Source organism: Pleuronectes platessa, chromosome 9, assembly GCF_947347685.1.
Source record: "Pleuronectes platessa chromosome 9, fPlePla1.1, whole genome shotgun sequence".
Lineage (NCBI taxonomy): Eukaryota > Metazoa > Chordata > Actinopteri > Pleuronectiformes > Pleuronectidae > Pleuronectes > Pleuronectes platessa.
The window spans coordinates 8,624,775-8,645,415 of record NC_070634.1 but is presented as its reverse complement, the minus strand read 5'-3'; the positions used below and the strand labels follow the sequence as shown (position 1 = coordinate 8,645,415).

The window sequence follows — 20,641 nt, the reverse complement described above, 5'->3', positions numbered from 1 at the left end:
ACTGTTTGACTTTTATCTGCGTTTAGTATCTTTCAAGAACATGATTCAAGAAGGACCATTTATCTGAATGACAAAATAGTAGGTCCTTAAATTTCCTGCATGACCATATATAAAGCCGCCTGCTCATTTCAGCCATTCAGAATAATTATAGTTAATATGCTCAGCAGAGTTGTTTCTCCCTGACAACCTGTCATCACTGAACCAATCATCTAAACCCTTAATCATATTTATTATAGGCTTGTGAAGAACTCATGCAGCCAAATTCTTACTCAAGGCTCTTTGCTAATAGAAGCAGCAACTTAAACAAAGTGAACTCTGTCAAAATACAAGTCTGAATGCGAGTCTGAGGTCTCAGCTCAGGACCTAAGATGATTAGCTTGTGATAGCATGGTATTAATGGAACAGTTACGTTATAAAATAAAACATTAAAGAAAAGTGTCATAAAGGGGATAGAACTAAAAAATAAAAACATGCTAGAAACAACAGAAAAAGTAATTCAAGTAGAATTTACTATGAAGTAACAATTTTATTCTCCGAAGCTTGTTTACTGAGAAAAGAATGATTCCGTAGTTTTGAGATTCAGATTCATTATAGGGTATTTTTTCTCAATATTGCATCTTATTTTTACGATGCTTTCTATCTATTTTAGTTTTTATTTCAACCCTGTGAGGAAGATAGATTTCTGACAGGAGAACAGAACCACAAGTGGCTGACAGACCCTGATCTTCAGACAAAACTGCAACTTTTTGAAATTGCAGGAAGAACCATTATGATGTAAGTCTTTCTTGAGGAAACACTTAATCATTACAAATTGGTTAAATGATGGGGACTGATATAATCTTGCAAGAACATAAAACAAAGGAAGAAGAAGAAGGTAATCCCCTAGTTTTGTCATGTGAATTTATCAGGACTGTGAACCGGGGTGCTTGGTTGAAACCTCTTTGTGCGGATGATGCCCTTCAGCTTGCAGACACCTGCAGTCTGCAGCCCAGGTCCTCTCCTCCCGGTCTGCTTCATGCGACCGGACCATGGACTGTATATAAAAATGTATGAACCATAGACTGGATATGAAATAGTCTGGACCATATTCTAGATAGAAAAGGTCTGGACCATAGACTTGATATGAAAATGTCTGGACCATAGACTGGATAGAAAAGGTCTGGACCACTTCATGCGCTTTGATCGCAGACTTCAGTAGCTGCGCTGGCACAAAGACACAAAACTGTCAAGCGCGCAGAAATCACCTTACGAAGACCGGAAATTGTCGCATCTCTTTGTCTCGGGAAACAAATGCAAAATATTTTTAAAATGATTTAGGACGGTTTGAGTCATTCTCAAATGCATGAACACTTGAAACTCCATTATGGCTGAAGAACAACGAGCTCAAGCACTAACATACTCAAAACGTGTATTATTGGGTCTGTGTTTTATGTGCATCTAAATAAATCGTAATCAGAAATCATTCCTTATGACTTAAAAATTATAAATTGCCTCTTAGGTGTCATTTTTTTTATTGACAGGCTTCACTCTCATCACAGACGTTATAGTATTCGTTTTATTTTGAAAATGTGAGCGGATATGGATCTTATTTTCTACTCCAACGGTCTTGACACTTTAGACAAAATAAAGTGTGATCTCGGTGGTACCCGCACTCAGCTGTCAGTTGTTTGACGCGCACTGAGCTGAGAGAAGAACAGGAATACACCTTTTATTACTCATTGACAAACAACACGCTTTCAACTCCAGCTCGTGTCTCTGCATCTCTTACCAATGGACTGAAAATGGACATTTGGATAAAAGTGTCTTCACTGAACCGCAGCTCCTCAGTCATGAGTGACCCTGTGGTAAAGTGGAGCGCACGGTCTGCACTCGGACTTGTCACTTGTTTCCGTGCGTGAGATGAAAAGGCTCTGCGATGGTTTTCACGTTCAATTCACAATGAGCGCGCAAATGCCGGAGTCCAACTCCAGCGGCAACTTGACTCCCGCGGTGACCGAGGCGGGCGCCGCGCTCCCGGGCTACCTGGTGGTGCTCCTGTCGGTGCTCATGGTGACGCTGGTCGTGGTGGTGGTGGCCGGGAACGCGCTGGTCATCATGGCTTTCATCGTGGACAAAACCCTGAGGACTCAGAGCAACTACTTCTTTCTGAACCTCGCCATATCTGATTTTCTCGTGGGTGAGTTATTGGTGCATCTTCCTCCTCTCTTTGTGTCTCCTCAGTTTCTTGCTTTTGTTCCCGGCTGTGAATGAAACACCACTAACATGCTTATTGTGCACACCCACCACAACGTATTGTCCTTTCCCTGCATGTAATTATAGTGATTCACTGTTCAAGTGTGGCTTGTTCTGGATGACCTTACCGCCCTTATGCTACAGTGCTTTTGCAGATAGCCACTATTTTATATAGAATCAGCCACTCACACCCCTCTGGAGAGTGCAGCTCTTCAACCTGCACCATTGGATGAATTACAGCCTCCTCTTCAAGGCAACTATCAATGCACACTGCATTGGTCTTCACTCACTGTCATTTTTTTGTCAAATTGCACAGGTATCACATCCACACAGTCTGGAGAGGTTTGACTGTTCATACTTGATTCGTTCTGGAATTGGATCATCATGCAGAGTGTGTGTGTGTGTGTGTGTGTGTGTGTGTGTGTGTGTGTGTGTGTGTGTGTGTGTGTGTGTGTGTGTGTGTGTGTGTGTGTGTGTGTGTGTGTGTGTGTGTGTGTGTGTGTGTGTGTGTGTGTGTGTCTGGTGTGTGTGTTTGTGTGTGTTCCAGGTGCCTTCTGTATCCCGGTGTACATCCCGTACAACCTGACGGGTCGATGGATGCTGGGTAAGGGGCTCTGCAAGGTGTGGCTGGTCATGGACTACCTGCTCTGCACCGCATCAGTCTTCAACATTGTCCTCATAAGTTATGACCGCTTCCTGTCAGTCACAAGGGCTGTAAGTACAGGCTTTGAAGGTGCTCATTAACACACACACACACACACACACACACACACACACACACACACACACACACACACACACACACACACACACACACACACAGAGGTAACTGACATACTGACACAGTCAATTCTAAAATGTTTCCTTTCCATTTACATTCACAGATGTGTACCTCCTGAAGGGATAGTTCACCCAAAAATGAAAACTCACTCATTATCTACTCACCACTATACCGATGGAGGGGTGTGTGAAGTGTTTGAGTCCACAAAACACTTTTGGAGTTGTAGGGGTAATCAGTGTTGCATCCAAATCCAATATAATTGAAGTAAATGGTGACCATTTCTTCAAACGGCATAGTGGTGAGTAGATAATGAGGGAATTTTCATTTTTGGGTGAACTACCCCTTTAAGAGTGTGTGGCTTCAATCAATAATTTTCTTTGTGTGGTTAATCTGGTCGGTAAATATTGTCAATGCAAACATGAGCATTTAACTCAGTAGTCCACCTGTATGGACATTAACATTTTAATGGGCCTCTCCTTTGTATTAACATGCAAATGTTAGTGTAAGAGTACCACTCAATTACTAGAAGTGCATTACTGTCACTGTCCACCATTTTATTTTATTGTGCCAATTCTGAGTGTGTTCACAGCCTTAAGACACAGTGTCTTAAAAAATGTAATAGAAAAAGTGATAAACCAAAATGATGAGGATTTACACATTTCCAAAATCAACATTTATTGCTAGCTGATGGTCAAACTATTAAGTGTGTATCATAGGAATTAGTGAATATCAGAATGAGAGTGTAATATCAGACATAGTTAGAGTTCGAAAAATGTACCTTGGTAACGTTATAGGCTGTTTTAAGACCGTTTTAAGCCGTTCAAGCGTTTTAAGGAATGAACAATGAAATGTGTTCTCTTTGTTTTGTCCATTTTCGCATCTGTTGCGTTCCGGAAACGTCATCTTCTCTTTCACTAGAATTTTCGGAACATCTCCCCGCTGTATTCTCACGTGTTCACTGGGACATTCTCTGGACATTTTACTCGGGGTCTGACAGGAAAAAGGCTGGAGAATGTCTGGAGCCACTGTCTCATCCCCTAGGATTTCAGGAGAAAGTCTGGCGTTCACTGCGTGTCTAAAAGCATCAGTGCTGATGTTCAGGACTGAGGCTTTCTTTCCTTATCATCTTGTAAGAGGTGTAAGGCGTGGGAGATTCGGGTTGTCAAATGAAAAATGCTGTTGAACTGCTTTATGGGAAATAGAGTTTGGGATGTAGGGATTTGGGAGCTTGACTCAAACTGCAGACCAACATTTAGGTGGGATACCTCAGCCTCTGCTGCTTTGATTTCAATCATTCATCGGTGAGCCCTCCCACCTTTAGGTGAAAGTGGAAGACTAAATGGCTGCAATACTCCTTTGCTCCTTTTAAACAGAAACAAGAACAACCAGATATTTGTTGCTTTGTATGACGCTTTTACTGTAAAATCATCCTTAATATTCCATCATCATAATTTGTTTGCATCGGACCCAATGGACTGTATGTACAATATTGATCATCACTTATTAATTTGTTCCTGAGATTCAATCTGAAGATCCGCCAGACAACATGATCATTTGAGCTTTATTTAATGTGATACATATTTATAGTCTCACAGCCTTTGTTATCTTTAATTTACTAATTGTGACCGAGCTCACTTAAACAGAAGAATAACCTTATCTGGCTGCTTACTAAGCAGTATTTGAAATATAAATCTCTGTACTTGTTTTTACTTTTGCCCTCTTTTGATTTATGTTTTAATCTCAGGAGCTTCGTAGGAAATATTATTTATTTATGGAATAATCTTTGATCAATAGTGAGCGGGCTTTCAGTAATTTAAAGAAAATGGAAAATGGAATTGAGGCTGTGCTTTTGGAATGACTCCTCGAGACTGGGGCCAGAATCTATATTTTATTATGAAGTGGCGTCATTGGATTTTTAATGACTTAAAACTAAGTCACATAGCAGAACTAGAAACAATCAGACCAATTAATAATGGGATGCAAAGAAAAATGAATGAACTATTGCAGGATTCTCTGCGTAGTATGGCAGACACATGTACCTGTAGGTCATATCAAAAACCAGTGACACAGCAGTTGTTTGTTCTTGATTTAGAGGAAAATATACCATACACTTTGTTTATCACTGCCTGATAGTGGATTCCACGCCCCCCCCCCCCCCTCCTCACCCGCAACCCCCACCCATGTCACCAGCAGCCATCTTGATGTTAACGAAAATACATTAGCAGTGCTCATCTGTCAGTCAAACTGACCAAACCCGCCCTATTTTAGATAAATGGTAGTGATTGGCCTGGCCTGTCTCAGGACAGATAGAAAAGTGGGTGGTACGGACCCATCTGTGGGCACGAATAAACATGAGCTTGCTGATTGGTCTGGTTTCAAGGCTAATTTGCAACTTCATTGTCTCACGCTGACATACCCAGCTGTTGCCAATGCAGAGAGACATTTTATGGTTTCTGGCAAAGGGGAGGTGAAAACCTACAACAACAAAATGGGGAGAGATATAGAGGAGACCTGCTCAATGATAGATTAGACTGAGGAGAGGTGAAGTGAAAATAGAGTAAGTGAAAACAGAATGAGCGACGGGGTGATGACGAGGGAGGAGTGGATTTGGAGAAACCAGATGTCTCTTTCACACTCCTGATCAATGTGGCTCTCAGCCCGAATATATAAGAGGCTCATGTGTCGGTTTCACTTACAGCGTCTCCCTGCCACTCAGAGCACAATACAAACAGGGCTTCATCTGAACAAGACACTCAGAGCAGAAGCAAGTGCATTTGTCAAATTGATAAAACTGTACATGAGCCTCTATTTATGTAAATAGCAGAAGAATTGTGTTCATAGTGTATCCGTTCTAAGTCACACTTCTCTTTTGGCACAGGTTAAATACAGAGCACAACGAAATATGACCCGCCGGGCTGTGCTCAAGATGGTGGCGGTGTGGGTGTTGGCCTTCCTCATCTACGGCCCTGCCATCATCTTCTGGGAGGAAATCTTCGGCCAGAGCATCGTCTCGCCCCACGAGTGCTACGCAGAGTTTTATCACACTTGGTACTTTCTGCTCTGTGCTTCAACCTTCGAGTTCTTCACCCCCTTCGTGTCGGTGGCTTTTTTCAACCTCAGCATTTACCTAAACATCCATCGCAGGAACAAGAACGGAGGCGCCTGTGCCGAGGACGACACCAAGACTCAGAATAACAGTAAGAAGTCCTGCGACGGAGGAGCCTGGTCTGTGTTTTTTGTCAAAACTCGAAAGGTGTCGTCCAGCGAGCCCACTGCCATCTCTGCAGTCATCGAGGACGATGACGTCCTTTTGTGTGGAGAGCCAAATACCAGTCAGATATTCACGCAGAGGGAGAAGTGCTCTCCAAACAGGAGAAACTCCAGGATGTTTCAGCAGACAGCCTCCGGCTTGGTGCCTGGTCGTAGGACACAGGGATCTCGCCTTTCCAGAGACAAAAAGATTGCCAAATCTTTGGCCATTATAGTCTGCATATTTGGGATCTGCTGGGCTCCCTACACTCTACTAATGATCATCCGTGCTGCTTGTAGTGGCGAATGTGTGGCAAAGCACTGGTACGAGATAACATTCTGGCTCCTGTGGTTGAACTCAGCCATTAACCCGTTCTTGTATCCTCTGTGCCACAGCAGCTTTCGAAGGGCTTTCTCAAAGATACTGTGTCCTAAGAGACAATCAGTGCAGCCTCAGATTGAAGTTCAGTCTTGTTAGTTGACTCAACTACACTTCCATGCTTAATGAATGCAGTAACTGTTGTGGGTCAAACACTGTAAAAATCCATGTACTGTTCTTCCATCAGAAAAAAAATCCAGTTTTCAAAAAAAGACAAATGTTTACATTTGAGTGAGGACTGTCAGAGAACATGTGATAGCAATATGTTAAGATGTAGTGTGAGGAAATGTAACTGCAGATATGATTTTCTTTATAAAGGGTAAATCAGTGGCCTATGTTGCACCTTTAAAAGTGGAATTGTCCTTGATTAAAGTACGCCAATGATTTTCATTTTCAACCTTCCCAGACAATCTCTGCAAACAGGACTCAAAGGAATGTTGGGGTTTAGATTTGTCACCACTGAGCTCTTTATGTGCTGAAGGCTTTATATTATAGAGCCCGACAGAGGGTGATTACCATAATTTAGTCTAAGATGTTATACAAAAACTGGATCATGCCAGGTTCTTAAATTGCAGTCTGTCTGAGAATTCAAACAGCAAAGGGATACAACAGCGCGAGCTAACATCCGTTTTTTCACAGTGCTGCTGTTGCAAGAAAATCTTTCAACTCCACTTCATATTCATTTGACGTGAAGGAGGAATTTTGTAGTCTTCAATTCGTTTATAAAGTTTCATTACACCCCTGCACATGAAATACTTTCACTTTAGAGATGTGCATTCATTGCAATTCATTTGAAAAGGAAGGCCCTTTCCTAATTGTTTTCCATATCAAGTTTTTCATCATGCAGCAATAGAACTTGGTACATTGACAAATGTGGAGGCCTTGAAGTTCAGAGCAGCTGAACAGGTTAACCTGTATTTGTTCACTGAATACTGAGTATACTTTTTACCACAGTGATGTTTTCTATCATTTTATCTGAAAAGCAAGTGAGTGGAAGGGTGAATCATCTGTTTTCTGCCAATACTGTATCTGCACTTAATTTCTTGTTGATGTTTAAGATGTACAGCACTACTACATGAGGGTAGCATAAAAACTTTTGTACAATATATCTGTGCCAAGCTAGATGGATGTGTTCTTTAGTATTTATTCAATGACTTGACTGGTTTGTATCACCTGAACTACTACTTTACTACTTTGTATCAAGGCTATGAATGTGTCGGTGTAAGCAGCCAATAAAATAATAAAAACGACCGCCCACAGGTTTTGTAACTGTGCATTATTGGTAGAGTTTGGAATTCAGGTTGTGTTGAATAAAGTTTGACAGTTTGGGAAATAAACCAAAGAAAGAAAGATGAAAAATGCTAACATGTCTGTAAAGTGAAACGTAAGCTGCAAGTAGGAGATCATTAGCCTCCCTTAGAGTTAATACTTGAAACAGAAGAATAGCCCCCTGACTCTCTTAATGTAACAAAGTCTAACTGCGATCACACAGTTACTTTATAGCTGTGTCGTGTCTGAATTGAAATAAGACGCATATTTGCCCAAAGTGATGCAGACACTTCAAACAACAAATACAGAGACAAGCAAAAGAGTTTGTGGCGAGTTTTGAGCTGAACAGAAATTTAGCTTATGGCGAACAGTCAATATATTGGCCAAGGACAAGTGAATCTGATTGCTCTACCCCGGTAAGACACACAGAAAAATGTCCTAACGTCTTGTCCTAACGTGTCAAAGCTCAAAAGAACCAAGATAACAGCTTCAAGTCTTTATGCCAACAGACTGCTGTAGCTACATATTGATCGGATGATTACAACAGCGCTATCAATCATCTCATCTAACTCTTACAACAAAGCTTATTTGTCAAAATGTTGAACTAACGCTGTGAAGGCCTTGTTCAGAACAGGAGTCTTGGATGATCCAATCACAAGTGGACAGCTTCAAGTTTAGGTGTGAACGCTCCCAAGTTGCTATGAGGACCCATTTGCGATCCAGTCACTCAGACTGCATCCTGAGATGGACTGGGACGCATGTGGGCCAATTAGGCTCTCTCTCTCTCTCTTTCTCTCTCTCTCTCTCTCTCTCTCTCTCGCTCTCTCTCTCTCTCTCTCTCTCTCTCTCTCTCTCTCTCTCTCTCTCTCTCTCTCTCTCTCATAAACACATTGCGGGTGGACCTGTCTGTCTTACTCAGACTTTCTAGAAAAACATCATTTGGTATTCACAAACCGAATTGACTTGCATGTTTATTTGCATATAGAGTTCTGACGTAGGATACAATCAAGTAGTCACTCGAGACACGTGGAGATGCACTTTAATACCAGGTGTGAACTGACGCACTCAGACCCGTCCACTTGTAGTCAAGTTTCTAGAGAAAGATTTTAATACCAAGTATAAACAAAGCCTAACGTTTTTTTATTAAGTAAATTGGTTCTGGTTGCTGTGATGCGAACGGACAGGATAAGACTGACATGAGATGGTTCACGTGAGCTGATTGGTCGGAGAGGAATATTTTACTGTACGTATCACACTCAGCTGCTACTATTGAACACAGAAGAAACTTCAGAGGCCAAGCCTTCACAAAAGACTCATCGATGCAGATCTTGTTTTTAAGAATGCAGTCAAGCTTTTTATTATCTGATAACAAGTTCAAGATAAATGAAAGGCATGTCAGAACTGTAGGGCTTTGACCTTTGGTACATATTTACAGCACAGATGAGCAAAATCGGAATATGTTCGGAAAAGCATCCTCAGGGATTTGAGGCCGCCAGGAAACGACACTGTTGTTCTGTGCTGTGGGAATAATGTGGGACAATTTACTTGAGGGAAAACAGACCCTTGGAGACTGTTGAACCCTGGGACACATGCTGAAGCTCAAGTTATGGTGTTGAAAGGAGTTATATTTACGAGATTATTTTGACTTCTTCCTGCCAACATATGCAACCTTATGTCTTAAGTCAAGTACAGTCATGAATACAGTACGCAAAGAGAAATTCAAAGCATGCAGCGTATGCATATTGTTTATATGGCAGGTTCATGGGTTCAGCCATTTTGAACAAAGGGATAGATGCAGCAGATCGGTACCTTCCAAGCATTTAGTGACATCTGTGAGCCGCATCATGGTAACACTTTGGAAACACTCCCATCATCAGACTTTCCATCTCCACTTCTGACTGTGGATAAAACACACCACATTAAGTGGCTTTTGTTTAAACAAAGTTCCTTCTATTCAAACACCATCTAGAGAATGACATTTTTTCTCCCCAGCCATCTTTCAGTTCTCTCTCCAGGAACTCTTGAGATTAAATTGAGAATAAAAATTAGATTTCTTTGTCTATTTGGTGGTATTGCTCTGCCACTGACCCCATTTAATAACGCTTGTTTAAATATAGCAGTTATTGTGGGTGTGGAGTCACTGCTGACAACTGAAAATAATTTTCCTAAACAGTTCCAAAAAATGTAAGACAAATGAGACACAAATGGGAAAAGGACTTCTCAGCTGAGGAGCTCAAGTGTCACCCTCCCTCTCCCCCAAAAACAGTCAATGTGAAGGCATTTCTGAAAAGGTTAGCTGAGGATGAGATGAATAGACCGGGTGTAAGTGACCTGTGCAGAGAAACAGGTGGACTTGCAAATAGAAAACAAAATGCTCAGCGGTGTATTGACACTGTTTGTGAGCGCTGTGGGATGCCTGACAACCAATATTCACAGCCTTTCTAAACGGAAATTGGAAGCAGTTCACATCCTTCTAGTTCACATTTGGATTGCCCTGGGATGTAGTGACAGTTAATGATTGTTATGGAACCAAATTTCTGTTGAGCACAAAACACAGATGAGATCCTCGAGCACTGGAGGGCCAACACACTGATCTCTGCTTCTTCTGTTTTGTGTCAAAGAGAAGATTGTTTTATAGAGAGGCAAAAACCTGGTCATTTACACGAAACAAAAGAATTGAAATGCCATGTGGAATATTCTCCCAACTAGACAGTCTTAAATACAAGCAATTTGGTAGTTTTTGTTTCTGTCTAATTAGTCAAACATCTTGTCCTTGTCGAAGTAAAATTGTGCATTTCTCATTCTTGGCGTTTCTACTCCAGGTTTGCCTTTTAGGTTTCTGAGTAAACAGTTTAATGTCAGAACAGTTTCCCAGGAACAGGGTTTGTTTTCCTCTGCTGTTATTAGTGACACGATGTCAGACTGAGTGACGTCCATTGAGAGGACACAGACAGGAAACATCCCATTTGTCTTTTCTATGACATCGGTGGAAAGTCACTCTCAAATATTTGTTTACCAGCACAGACCTCAGTTCACATAATATTACCACTAACAAGATATGATGAGTCACTTTTCCATTATATGAAAATAAATCAGTGCTACAGAGAATTATCATGTAAATCTTCAAGGGATAGTTCACCAAAATATTTGATCCACTCATTATCTACTCACCACTGTGCAGACGGAGGGGTGGGTGAAGTGTTTGAGTCAACAAAACTCTTTAGGAGATTCAGGGGTAAAGAGCGTTGCAGCCAAATCCAATCCAATTTAAGTTAATGGTGATCACTTCTTCAAACATATATGCAACAGAAAAAAACATAAAATGCTCCCTACTGCTCCTGTGGGGTCATCCAATGTCTAGAAGCCCCGACATTCATTTTGACTCGAAACGGTTTCATTTACACCAAGTTTTTATCTTAAATGTCCTCAGGTATCCTCCTCTGGTGCTGCGTTCGCAGGCACACACCAATATCTATCACTACTCTGTAATGACCACATTAGGGATTATGAGAGGACGAATAAAATCAAGTGACAGGACATATATTTCTATTTGCAAGTAATTCCTTCTTTTTTGTGTGTGTGTGATGACTAAAACACACCATTTGTAACAGTTTTTTTTTAAACCTTTCTGTGCCCAACATATCGCGTAACCCCCCAGTGGGGCCCGACCCTTACTTCTTGAACCATTAGGTCGTAAGTTCACCAAGACATTACCATCAGCAGTACCATCATACTAATACTTACAAAATGAGTTCTGCCACTTTTATCTCCCAACCAGGTGCGACACCTGGCTCCGCTCTTCACTGAAAGTAATTTTTCCTGAATGGGGCACAATTTACGATGGATCAGGTTCAATGGGAGTTTGGATTTGAGAGCTCAAGCAAGGTGATCCTTTAATGTAATGCTCCTAATGCTCTCTGCTCTGTATTTCAGACGGATCCTGTTTCTAAATTTTGACTTAACTGCCCGTGAGCACAGATACACAAACAGTAAAGTAATGAGTGTGATAGCCAAGCAGTGTCTAAACAAAGCCAAAGCTATAACATAAACTGCTGATGTGTGTGGCATTAATATTTCATTTTCCCGGAGCCTGCTCATTCAAGAACAAATAAGACATTGTAAAACTGGCATCTGCAGCACAAACTGATGTTCTATTGATTTGCCATTTGTGTTTCTTTTACTCAGACAGAGAACATGCTGATCTGACATGTTGATTTGATAACCTGGTGGTGCAGGGTGAGCCTTTGGTTCCACCTCATTACTGCCTCCTGCTCTCTACTGTGTCCCAGCTTTACACTGTGTAGAGACCAGTACTAGTCAGTTTGTAGTCAGTGCTGATCTCTGAACTAGGCGGAACATAGAGGACAGCAATGTTAAAATGCTTGGATTAAAAAAAAAGTTTACCTTAAATGTTTGCTTATTTTGATTAGTATCCAGGTATATAATGACTTGGTTTGTTCCATAGTTCTGTGTTTGACAACCTTTGTCCTCAATAATTAAATTCAAAGTTCACCTGAAAGAGTAAAACTAGGTCATTCTGAAGCTTTAGCAAACGTCACAGTATCACAGCCGGGGTTTCGATGAACAACTAAAGTTGAACATTGACATGTAATTATGTTGTATAAGCAGCTAACTCTGTGTAATAATATAAAACCACTACTGCAGTGGTCACTCGTAAAAAAATGATATGAGTGTGAATACAAGAGTGTCAAAGGTCTCTCACCCCAAGACATATTGAGTTGGGCTGCAGCCGCTGACCACAACAAAAAAATAATGCTATGAAGATCATGAAAATGTATTACAAAAAGTCATGGCAGTTACTGCATCATTCTCTCTAATGCTCCCATCCAGAGGTGAGCTCGGGACTCAGGACTCAGAAGGATGTGTCTGTGCCCTACATTCACTTGTTTCACTCATCTGTCACTTCTCACTCACCGAGATGCTGTCATGACAAACTTCTCCATTTAGCCTGATTACATTTGACCTTGTTTTATATGCTAATTCACCAAACAGAAGTGAGCAGTGACAGAAAAAAAAAAAGAAAAAAAGACAGCTCGCCCATGTTGAGTGGACAGAAAAGTAATCTGGCTGGCATGAATACACTGATGCCATTAAGGTTGTTGAGGCACTTCTCTTCCCACTGCCTGGCATCTGTTCTGAGGAGTCACACACTGAGGAGGAGGACACACCTGCTCCGACTGCAAACACAACAGGGTCGAAATCACAACCGATGCAGCCTTCTGATTGTCACGTTTCATCTGAGCACGAAGCATTGATGTATTTTCTCAGTGGCCTTATAAGTGTTTTTAAATCTGCATTTAAGTTGACTGATGAATGGAGGATCTGCATGAATACATCATCAAATGAAAACAAAAAGACACACAGTTTATTTGTGTTCTTATTTTTTGGTGCAGCAAAGAGTAAGATGGAAATATGCACTGATGACAACAAATTAACAACGGATTACATGATCACTTTTTTTCCCGAAAGGTTTGATCATAGTGATGAATCCACAGAGAATTATCCACAAATTCAACTTTAGCTCAATGGAGCTTTGCAGTTTACTTAAAGGTTCACTGTGCAGAATTTAGCGGTGAAGTTGCATGTTGCAGCTGAGCACCCCTCACTTCAACCTCCCCTTCCAAACATGAAAGAGAACCTGTGTCGTTTAAACTCAAAAGGTGTTTAGTTTGTCCTGACTGGGCTACTGTAAAATACATGGGGGCCTTCGTAGAGGTGACCCTCTCCAAATGTAAATATAAATATTTCAATAGCTGATTGTTATTGTTCTGGGTTTGTACCCTCACGGTTGAATGCACCTATTGTAAGTCGCTTTGGATAAAAGCGTCAGCTTAATTAAATGTAATGTAATATAAAGGGCTCATTCTAGAGTGAAGAAAACAACAGTCCTTACAATTTAGATAAAACACAAACATGAAAACATCACTATGATTATTACATATAAAATGTCTGCCAATAGATCCCTTTCTCCTAAATCTTACACACTGGATCTTTAAACTCACTGCTAGGTGACTGCTGGATGTATCTGACTGTTTGCCAACACATTCAACTTATGTCAGTGTTGTGTTTACGGCTTGTTTCTTCTGCTCTCTAGTAAATTAAAAAGACCTGTGTTTGTTGGCAAACAGTTTGATTTACACATCCAGCAGTTACAGAGCAACATTCATTTAGAGTCATGTATCCTGTCATCTGGTGTAGGTTCAGTCCAGTGTTCACTCGGTTATTGGTCTCAAACTCCTTGTAATATATCCGGCTCCTCGACTGGGAATTGCTCCATGTTCACCAGGTTGTCACTAATTGTGTCTACGTGCTGTTTGGTGCTGAGCAGGTAGAGGAAACCAAAACTTTAAAGTTGCGAGTTGGACAGCTGAATAGTGATCTGCTCACCATAAAGCTCTGTAAAGCCGAGGGCAACTGCAGATTTACACAATAAATGTCTGTGGTTTAACATTTAATAACATTAAACATTACTGAAATAATTTGACACTCTTTTATCTCATCATGCCTGGTTTACAGCAACAGCCTTTTTACATGCTTGAATAGCCAAACAATGGCTGCTACTGCACAGAACTCAGCTGCTAGGTTTTAACCAGAACTAACAGGTTTGAACATATCACCCTGTAAGTCTCTTTACACTGGCTACCAGTATGTTTTAAAATTGATTTTAAGGTGCTTTTAGTTACCTACTAGGCACTACATGAGCTGACTTTTACTGTTTCTTACTCAATTTGATTGGTTCTTTCATCTTTGTGTTTTATCTGATTGCTTTGATTTGTGAAGCACTTTGTAACTATGTTTTGATAAGTGCTCTATAAATAAAGATTATCATTATTATTGTTAAAGGCATTTTTTCCATAAATAAAGTTCCAGGAGAGAAGCACAGTATTTGTTACTTAAGTGCTCTTAACCTCCGACATATTGAAGCATCCCTCATGTTTGTTGTTTTGTTGTTTGAGCCTGAAGTGTTGCTTCACAGCTTGTTCAGAATCATCATAAACTGGCATCTGTGGTCAGACCACATTGGCAGCTGTCTGCAGTCTGTGTTCGTGAGAAAGAAAGTTCTCGTACTAATTTATCTCAGTGGGACCTTTTCCAGCATTAATACTGACCTTGTCAGGACCTGTAGACCTCAGAGGATCCAGAGCTTGGTCCTAATGATCCAAAACATAATTTCTGAGCTCCTGGATAATGTTAGTGTTAAAATGTGAATTGGTCATAGTTAAGGTTAGGAATAAGGAGTTTATTTAGGCTTTCCACAATGAATGAAAGTCAATGCAATGTCCCAATAAGATGGGACCTGTGTTTGTGTGGTTCAGTTATTACTCAATCGGTTTAGATAGTGATATAATGGGAAATTGTCTTTCTAATGACCAAAAAAATAAATTCATGTTTTCAGGTTAGGTTTAGGTTAAGGTTAGCGTGAGGGTTAAGGTTAGGCCAGTAGCAACTATCGTTAAAGTTAGAGTCAGTCTCTAATTCAAGGTAATATCTGATTTGTGTGTGTGTGTGTGTGTGTGTGTGTGTGTGTGTGTGTGTGTGTGTGTGTGTGTGTGTGTGTGTGTGTTTGTGTGTGTGTGTGTGTGTGTGTGTGCCTGTTCTTTTCTCTACTAGTGGTATGATTCGAGGCTGCAGTCTCTTTCTTCACTGTAAACCAGTCAGGGAATTTAATATTTAGATCTCCCTATAAAACTATTCTGATCTTCAAGGGCGCAGTGATTCAGTAAGTTTTTTATCTTTATTTGACAGGATGATGTGAGATGTGACATGCTGACAGACCTATGTTATGTCTGCAGAGTTTACAGCAGCCAGCAGCAGGTCACGTCCTCTTGAGATGAAACAGCTGAATGGTGCTTTGATACATGTGCTCCCTGAATCCAGTCTTTTCATGTGTTATCTGCAGGGACCTCATATTGGGCAGAATTCAAAAATGTATTACACAGCCAAACAGTAGCTTGGGGCATCTTTGTATTGCGGCTCTGACAGCCCTGACCCTTAAAAACATATCCTGTGCTCTCACCGTGTAACCGCTGCAGAAAAAAGTGCCTCCTGTCGGCGAAGCAGGTGCAACACCCGAAGGAGTGCAACAGAAAACATCATTAATACAGAACACCCCTGCTTCTCCACAACCACAACCCACTGCAGCTTCTCGTTGCTTAGTATGAGGTGACAGGGCGAGCACAGCACGTAAAGTGCACGGCTCGGCTAGTGGAGAGAAAATCTCTGCTCCAAGATGAGCTCTAATTGAAATGAAGGAACCAGATAAGCGAGCTGAGCAAACATGAATTTGAATACAACATCCGCCCCAAGCTGGGGTTCCTGGAGCAGGTGGTCACCAAAGGACGTCACTGTCAATAAACACCTGTTTAGAATAGCGTGAAAAAGAAAACCACAATCCTTGAATGGGCTGTATTGATTCCAGAGCCAGCTAATCGAAGCATAACTGTTGCTGTTTGGCTGTGTGTGTTAACATTCAATTTTATCAGTGAAGAGCATATTGCAATATTGACAGGGGTTCAACCTCCGCGTTCTGGCACAAACAACATCAGGCTGAGGACAAAACAATATGTGTCTCAAGATTTATGTTGGCCTGAATTTGAATTGAATCAGACTTCTTTTATGAGCCCAGGAAACTATTACAATATCAGTTTGACCTTTTTTCCCCGCCATATACTGTGGTGAAAATGTCCCTGTAGTCAGTGGTCTGAGACTGACTGAGGCATCATAGTGCGGTATAAAACCACAAAGTGTCACTGGATGTATCCATCACTAGAGGAAGGGGACAAATTACAAAGGCTCATGCAAATTACAGTCAATGCCTCTAATGCAAATACTTTATGTTATATATGCAGAGAATGGGGAAGCTTAACTTTTTAACGTAATTTCTTTAAGGGGCGTTTAAATGGGCATTAATGTATTCTGATTTAGAGGCAGGATTTTTTTATTTTGAAACATTGAAAATTCAGACTCGAACCAGCTTATGTACATACCTATATAAACGTGTAGGACATTGGCATATCATACTGTGCATCTTGAGTGTGCATCAGTGTCTTATAACCAAGTTGTCTTTGAGCGGCACCGTAGCTGTGTCCCAATTCATGGCTCACGTCCTTCATCCGCTGCATTTGAAGATCAATGGTGTCAAAGCGGATTAGCTTGTACCATTTTAAAGGCTTCCTCAAACACGGCTGACAAATCCTGTTCTTCCATTCCTAGACAATGAAGGATCCAACGAGCGGCTCCCTCTCTGTCCTACCTATCCCAGGATTCATTGCGGGTCGGTGATGAAGCTAACGTGCAAGCTGCATGGGGGAATAAACTGCAGTTAGTGCAGAAGCTTGAAGTAGGAAATGATGCAACAGTAAGAGCGAGACAAGCTGGTGACAGTCTAACTCAGTTTGGTCTTTGAAGTCTTTTTGCTCTACTTTCCTTAGAAGTTGCTGATGTGTCAGTCAATGCAAATTTATTTGTTGTGGCCTTGTGAGATACAGATGAGTGGGGCTGTACCAACCTGATGTGTCGGATATTAGATTTTTAAGGCTGAGGCTGGGAGAGTATCCTCGGTTGCTTGTTTGCATTATATATATTATTTTGTTTCTGGTGGCCTTTAGAAGTGTCAACCACTCAAAATATAAAAGGTTAAAGTCAACAACATATAAAAGGTTAAAATCCACACAAAATTTGGTTTAATGTCTGCATTGTTTCACTTCCATCATGTTTTAGGATTGTGTGTTCTCTGTTATTTAGGCTTAAATCAGTCTCACACACTCCATCATCAACAACTGCTCTAAATTATCAATAACAACCCTAACCCTATCTATGACAACAGGATGTTAGGTTTCCGTGTAATTCACTCATTTACTCACTCCTTCAATCGTTCAACCCATAGGACGACACACACTGACCCACCTCAGTAACACTGGGTTCAGATGCAATGGGCCACCTCTCAATAATAATATCACCACCTTGGTATTTCATATCTATTAGACTTACAAAACCTATGGCTACTGCCTGCTACTCTGCTTGTCTATGTAAGAGCCACTGAGGTGAGGTCCATATCTCTTCTTTCATGTGATCTGGTAAATATGATGCCTGAGGTTGTGAACAGTTGTAGAAGAGCAACACTGGCTTGATATGACAAAGAAACAGGCTTGACAAAAAATTATACATGTGTCCTACAGCCCAAAAGATAAAACCTTTCAGTGACTCCATGGGTGTTGGATAAATAGCAACAGGAAATACATCAGGCTCCTTATAAACACTGACCCAATCTATTTCTGAAAATGCATGGTGGATATCTTTTATTGCAAATGACTCTGACTCCAGCTTCACTTGAAATCCCCTGTGCAGTCAGTGATGTACAGACACCACAGTGCAGACACCACAGAGGTTCAAGTTTAACAGTCTTTGCTGAAGTTCAATATAAAAGACAATTTGGAGTGAAATTGCCGAACAAAGTGCCACTGATAGACTCAGAACAAATAACAATGTCATGAGTAAATTGATTTATTACTCCTGAAAAACATCACACGTAAAGATAAGCCAGTGGCCACGATAAAAATCCGACCTGATCAAAGTACGCGCAATCTTCTTTTCATATGCAGTCTGTGTCGTCCCGTCACAGAATATCTGCACACAATCTGGGAAACACTAATAGACGCATGCAGGATGTTATTGCAGAGCACCTTAATATATATATTCTCTTTAGTAATGAACTAAGTTCCTGGATTTCTTGTCTTTGTTTTATGTCATAAATTGAATATCTTTCTGTTGTGTGTACATCAAATTGGGCCACTGGCGAATCGAGGATTTTTCTAAATCAGGAACCACAAATTATTACATAGGGTCCTGTTACGGTTTGAAGGAGGAGATGGACCCAGGATGCAGAGATTATAACAAAAGGGGATTTAATATCCAAAAAGGTCTTAAATAAGACAAAAACAATACTAACAAAAGTTACACTGGCGACAAGGTGCACGGAGAACAAGGAACGAGGAAGCAGGAGAAGCTGGACAAAACAGCAGGAACAAACAAACCATCTCTTACGACGTGTGGAGAAAACAACGAGTACAACCCGACACCAGACAAAGGGAAACAGAGGCTTAAATACAAAGCAGGAAGGCCGGGGCAATTACACCAGGTGAAACACATGAGGATTGGAGATCACAATCACAGACAGGAAGTGAGACACCGAGAAGCTGAAACAAGACAGTGAGAGCAAGGCTACAAAATAAAACAGGAAATAGAAAACACAAGACAGAAAACCAGAAACCTAAATGACTGAGCGTCACAGGTCCAATTATTTGTCAAACATCCATGCACACTTCCTGAATCAGTAAAGGGCACAATCAGTCATTCATTGAATACTGTTAGCTCTATAACTTTGATTCAAAGCCAGACATCATTTAATGTCTTTTGAAAATAAATAATTGTTTAAACAAAGTTAATAAAATGATTAACATATTGAATAAAAGATATTGATAGTATTGTTATTAAATATCTAGTTTTTATGAAAAAAGACAATCAGCAGAACAGAGCACTTCATGTAGATTTGATGGACAAAGACAAAACAGATGAATCAACAAAACAAGATAATTGAAAGAAGCTCTGGATATTTGTTTGATATATTTTCATTAAAAATGGTTAGAAACTATTTTCAAACAAAATCCCTAGGAGCTTTGACATCTAACTGTGGAGCTAATGTGACTTTTCTCCTTTATAAAACTGATTCAATCAGAGCAACCACCATTCGTCACAGCCTCATCTGAGCTCAGTGGGAGCCATCTCTCATCAGCTTTTTGTATTACATCAAAACTGGGCTGCTTTAAGTTTCAGAAACAACAGTTCAAATGGAGCTTCATTATGCAAAACACCAAAGTCAAAGTCTTCACATCATTTAACACGCACCACATGAGCAGTGTGTGACACCACCGCTCAGGAGTGTCAGACACTACTCAACAGATACGAGGGAGAATTCCTGAAAAAGGACTGTGCCAAGATAAAGCTCAACACAGCAGTTACTGGTGTGGATCCATAAAGTCCATCTCATTAAAACTTTTGTAATTTACTCTAAATTCAAATGTTGACATCATCTCACAGTAGCATGCACACAATAGCACACTGTACTGGAGGTGGAGTGGCCGATGTTGTCAACATCCATGCGAGTCATGTGGGTAGATGGACTGATTACCATCTCACTTTCGCACGATTATACACCAACACAATCATGTGTCTGTATGTTTTTGTTTTAAACCAGTTGAAACAGAAACATTGTGTGACTGAAACTCCAACAGCACCACTGTGTCTAAACAAATGTCTTTGGCTCTTTGCCACTACTTGCAAAGCAGCAGTCTTAAATAAAACATGTAATGACAGAGGGAGCTGTGGAGGCTTCATGAAAATACTGCTTCTTTTGACCTGTCAGTCACCTGACATTGGTGGCAGCAGAGGCAGAATGGCTTGTGGCAAAAGAACCAAACCCCTTTTCCCATTTTGGATGAATGAGACAACTCCAGTTCAGTCTTTAATTTGTTTTGGACTTTCCTCTTTAAAAAGAAATGGTTTACTGCAGAGACTATGAGCCCTCCCTCAGACAAAGGCCAGAATCTCATGCCACCTTGGTTTACTTTTCTATTTTCATTCAATTTGTTGCTGCTTACGTTTGGGATTTTATTTCCCTTTCTATTTGATGAAATGTTACATACAGGAGAGAA

At 40.7% G+C, this 20,641-nt stretch overlaps 1 protein-coding gene across 1 annotated transcript; it reads left to right on the top strand.

Moving 5' to 3' along the window:
* Positions 1-1,543: 1,543 nt before the first annotated feature.
* On the top strand, positions 1,544-7,896 carry LOC128448645 (histamine H3 receptor). The gene is made up of 3 exons (XM_053431396.1): positions 1,544-2,176; positions 2,780-2,946; positions 5,892-7,896. The coding sequence occupies exons 1-3, from the start codon at positions 1,900-1,902 to the stop codon at positions 6,738-6,740; spliced, it is 1,293 nt and encodes a 430-aa protein (XP_053287371.1). The 5' UTR covers positions 1,544-1,899; the 3' UTR covers positions 6,741-7,896.
* The last annotated feature ends 12,745 nt before the right edge of the window (positions 7,897-20,641 follow it).

What these genes read in the sequence shown, in the direction of transcription:
- LOC128448645 (XM_053431396.1), top strand. Translation starts at nt 1,900, where the DNA reads ATGAAAAGGCTCTGCGATGGTTTTCACGTTCAATTCACAATGAGCGCG. An exon ending in CATATCTGATTTTCTCGTGG is followed by an intron (nt 2,177 to 2,779) that starts GTGAGTTATTGG and finishes TGTGTGTTCCAG; the next exon opens with GTGCCTTCTGTATCCCGGTG. An exon ending in TCCTGTCAGTCACAAGGGCT is followed by an intron (nt 2,947 to 5,891) that starts GTAAGTACAGGC and finishes CTTTTGGCACAG; the next exon opens with GTTAAATACAGAGCACAACG.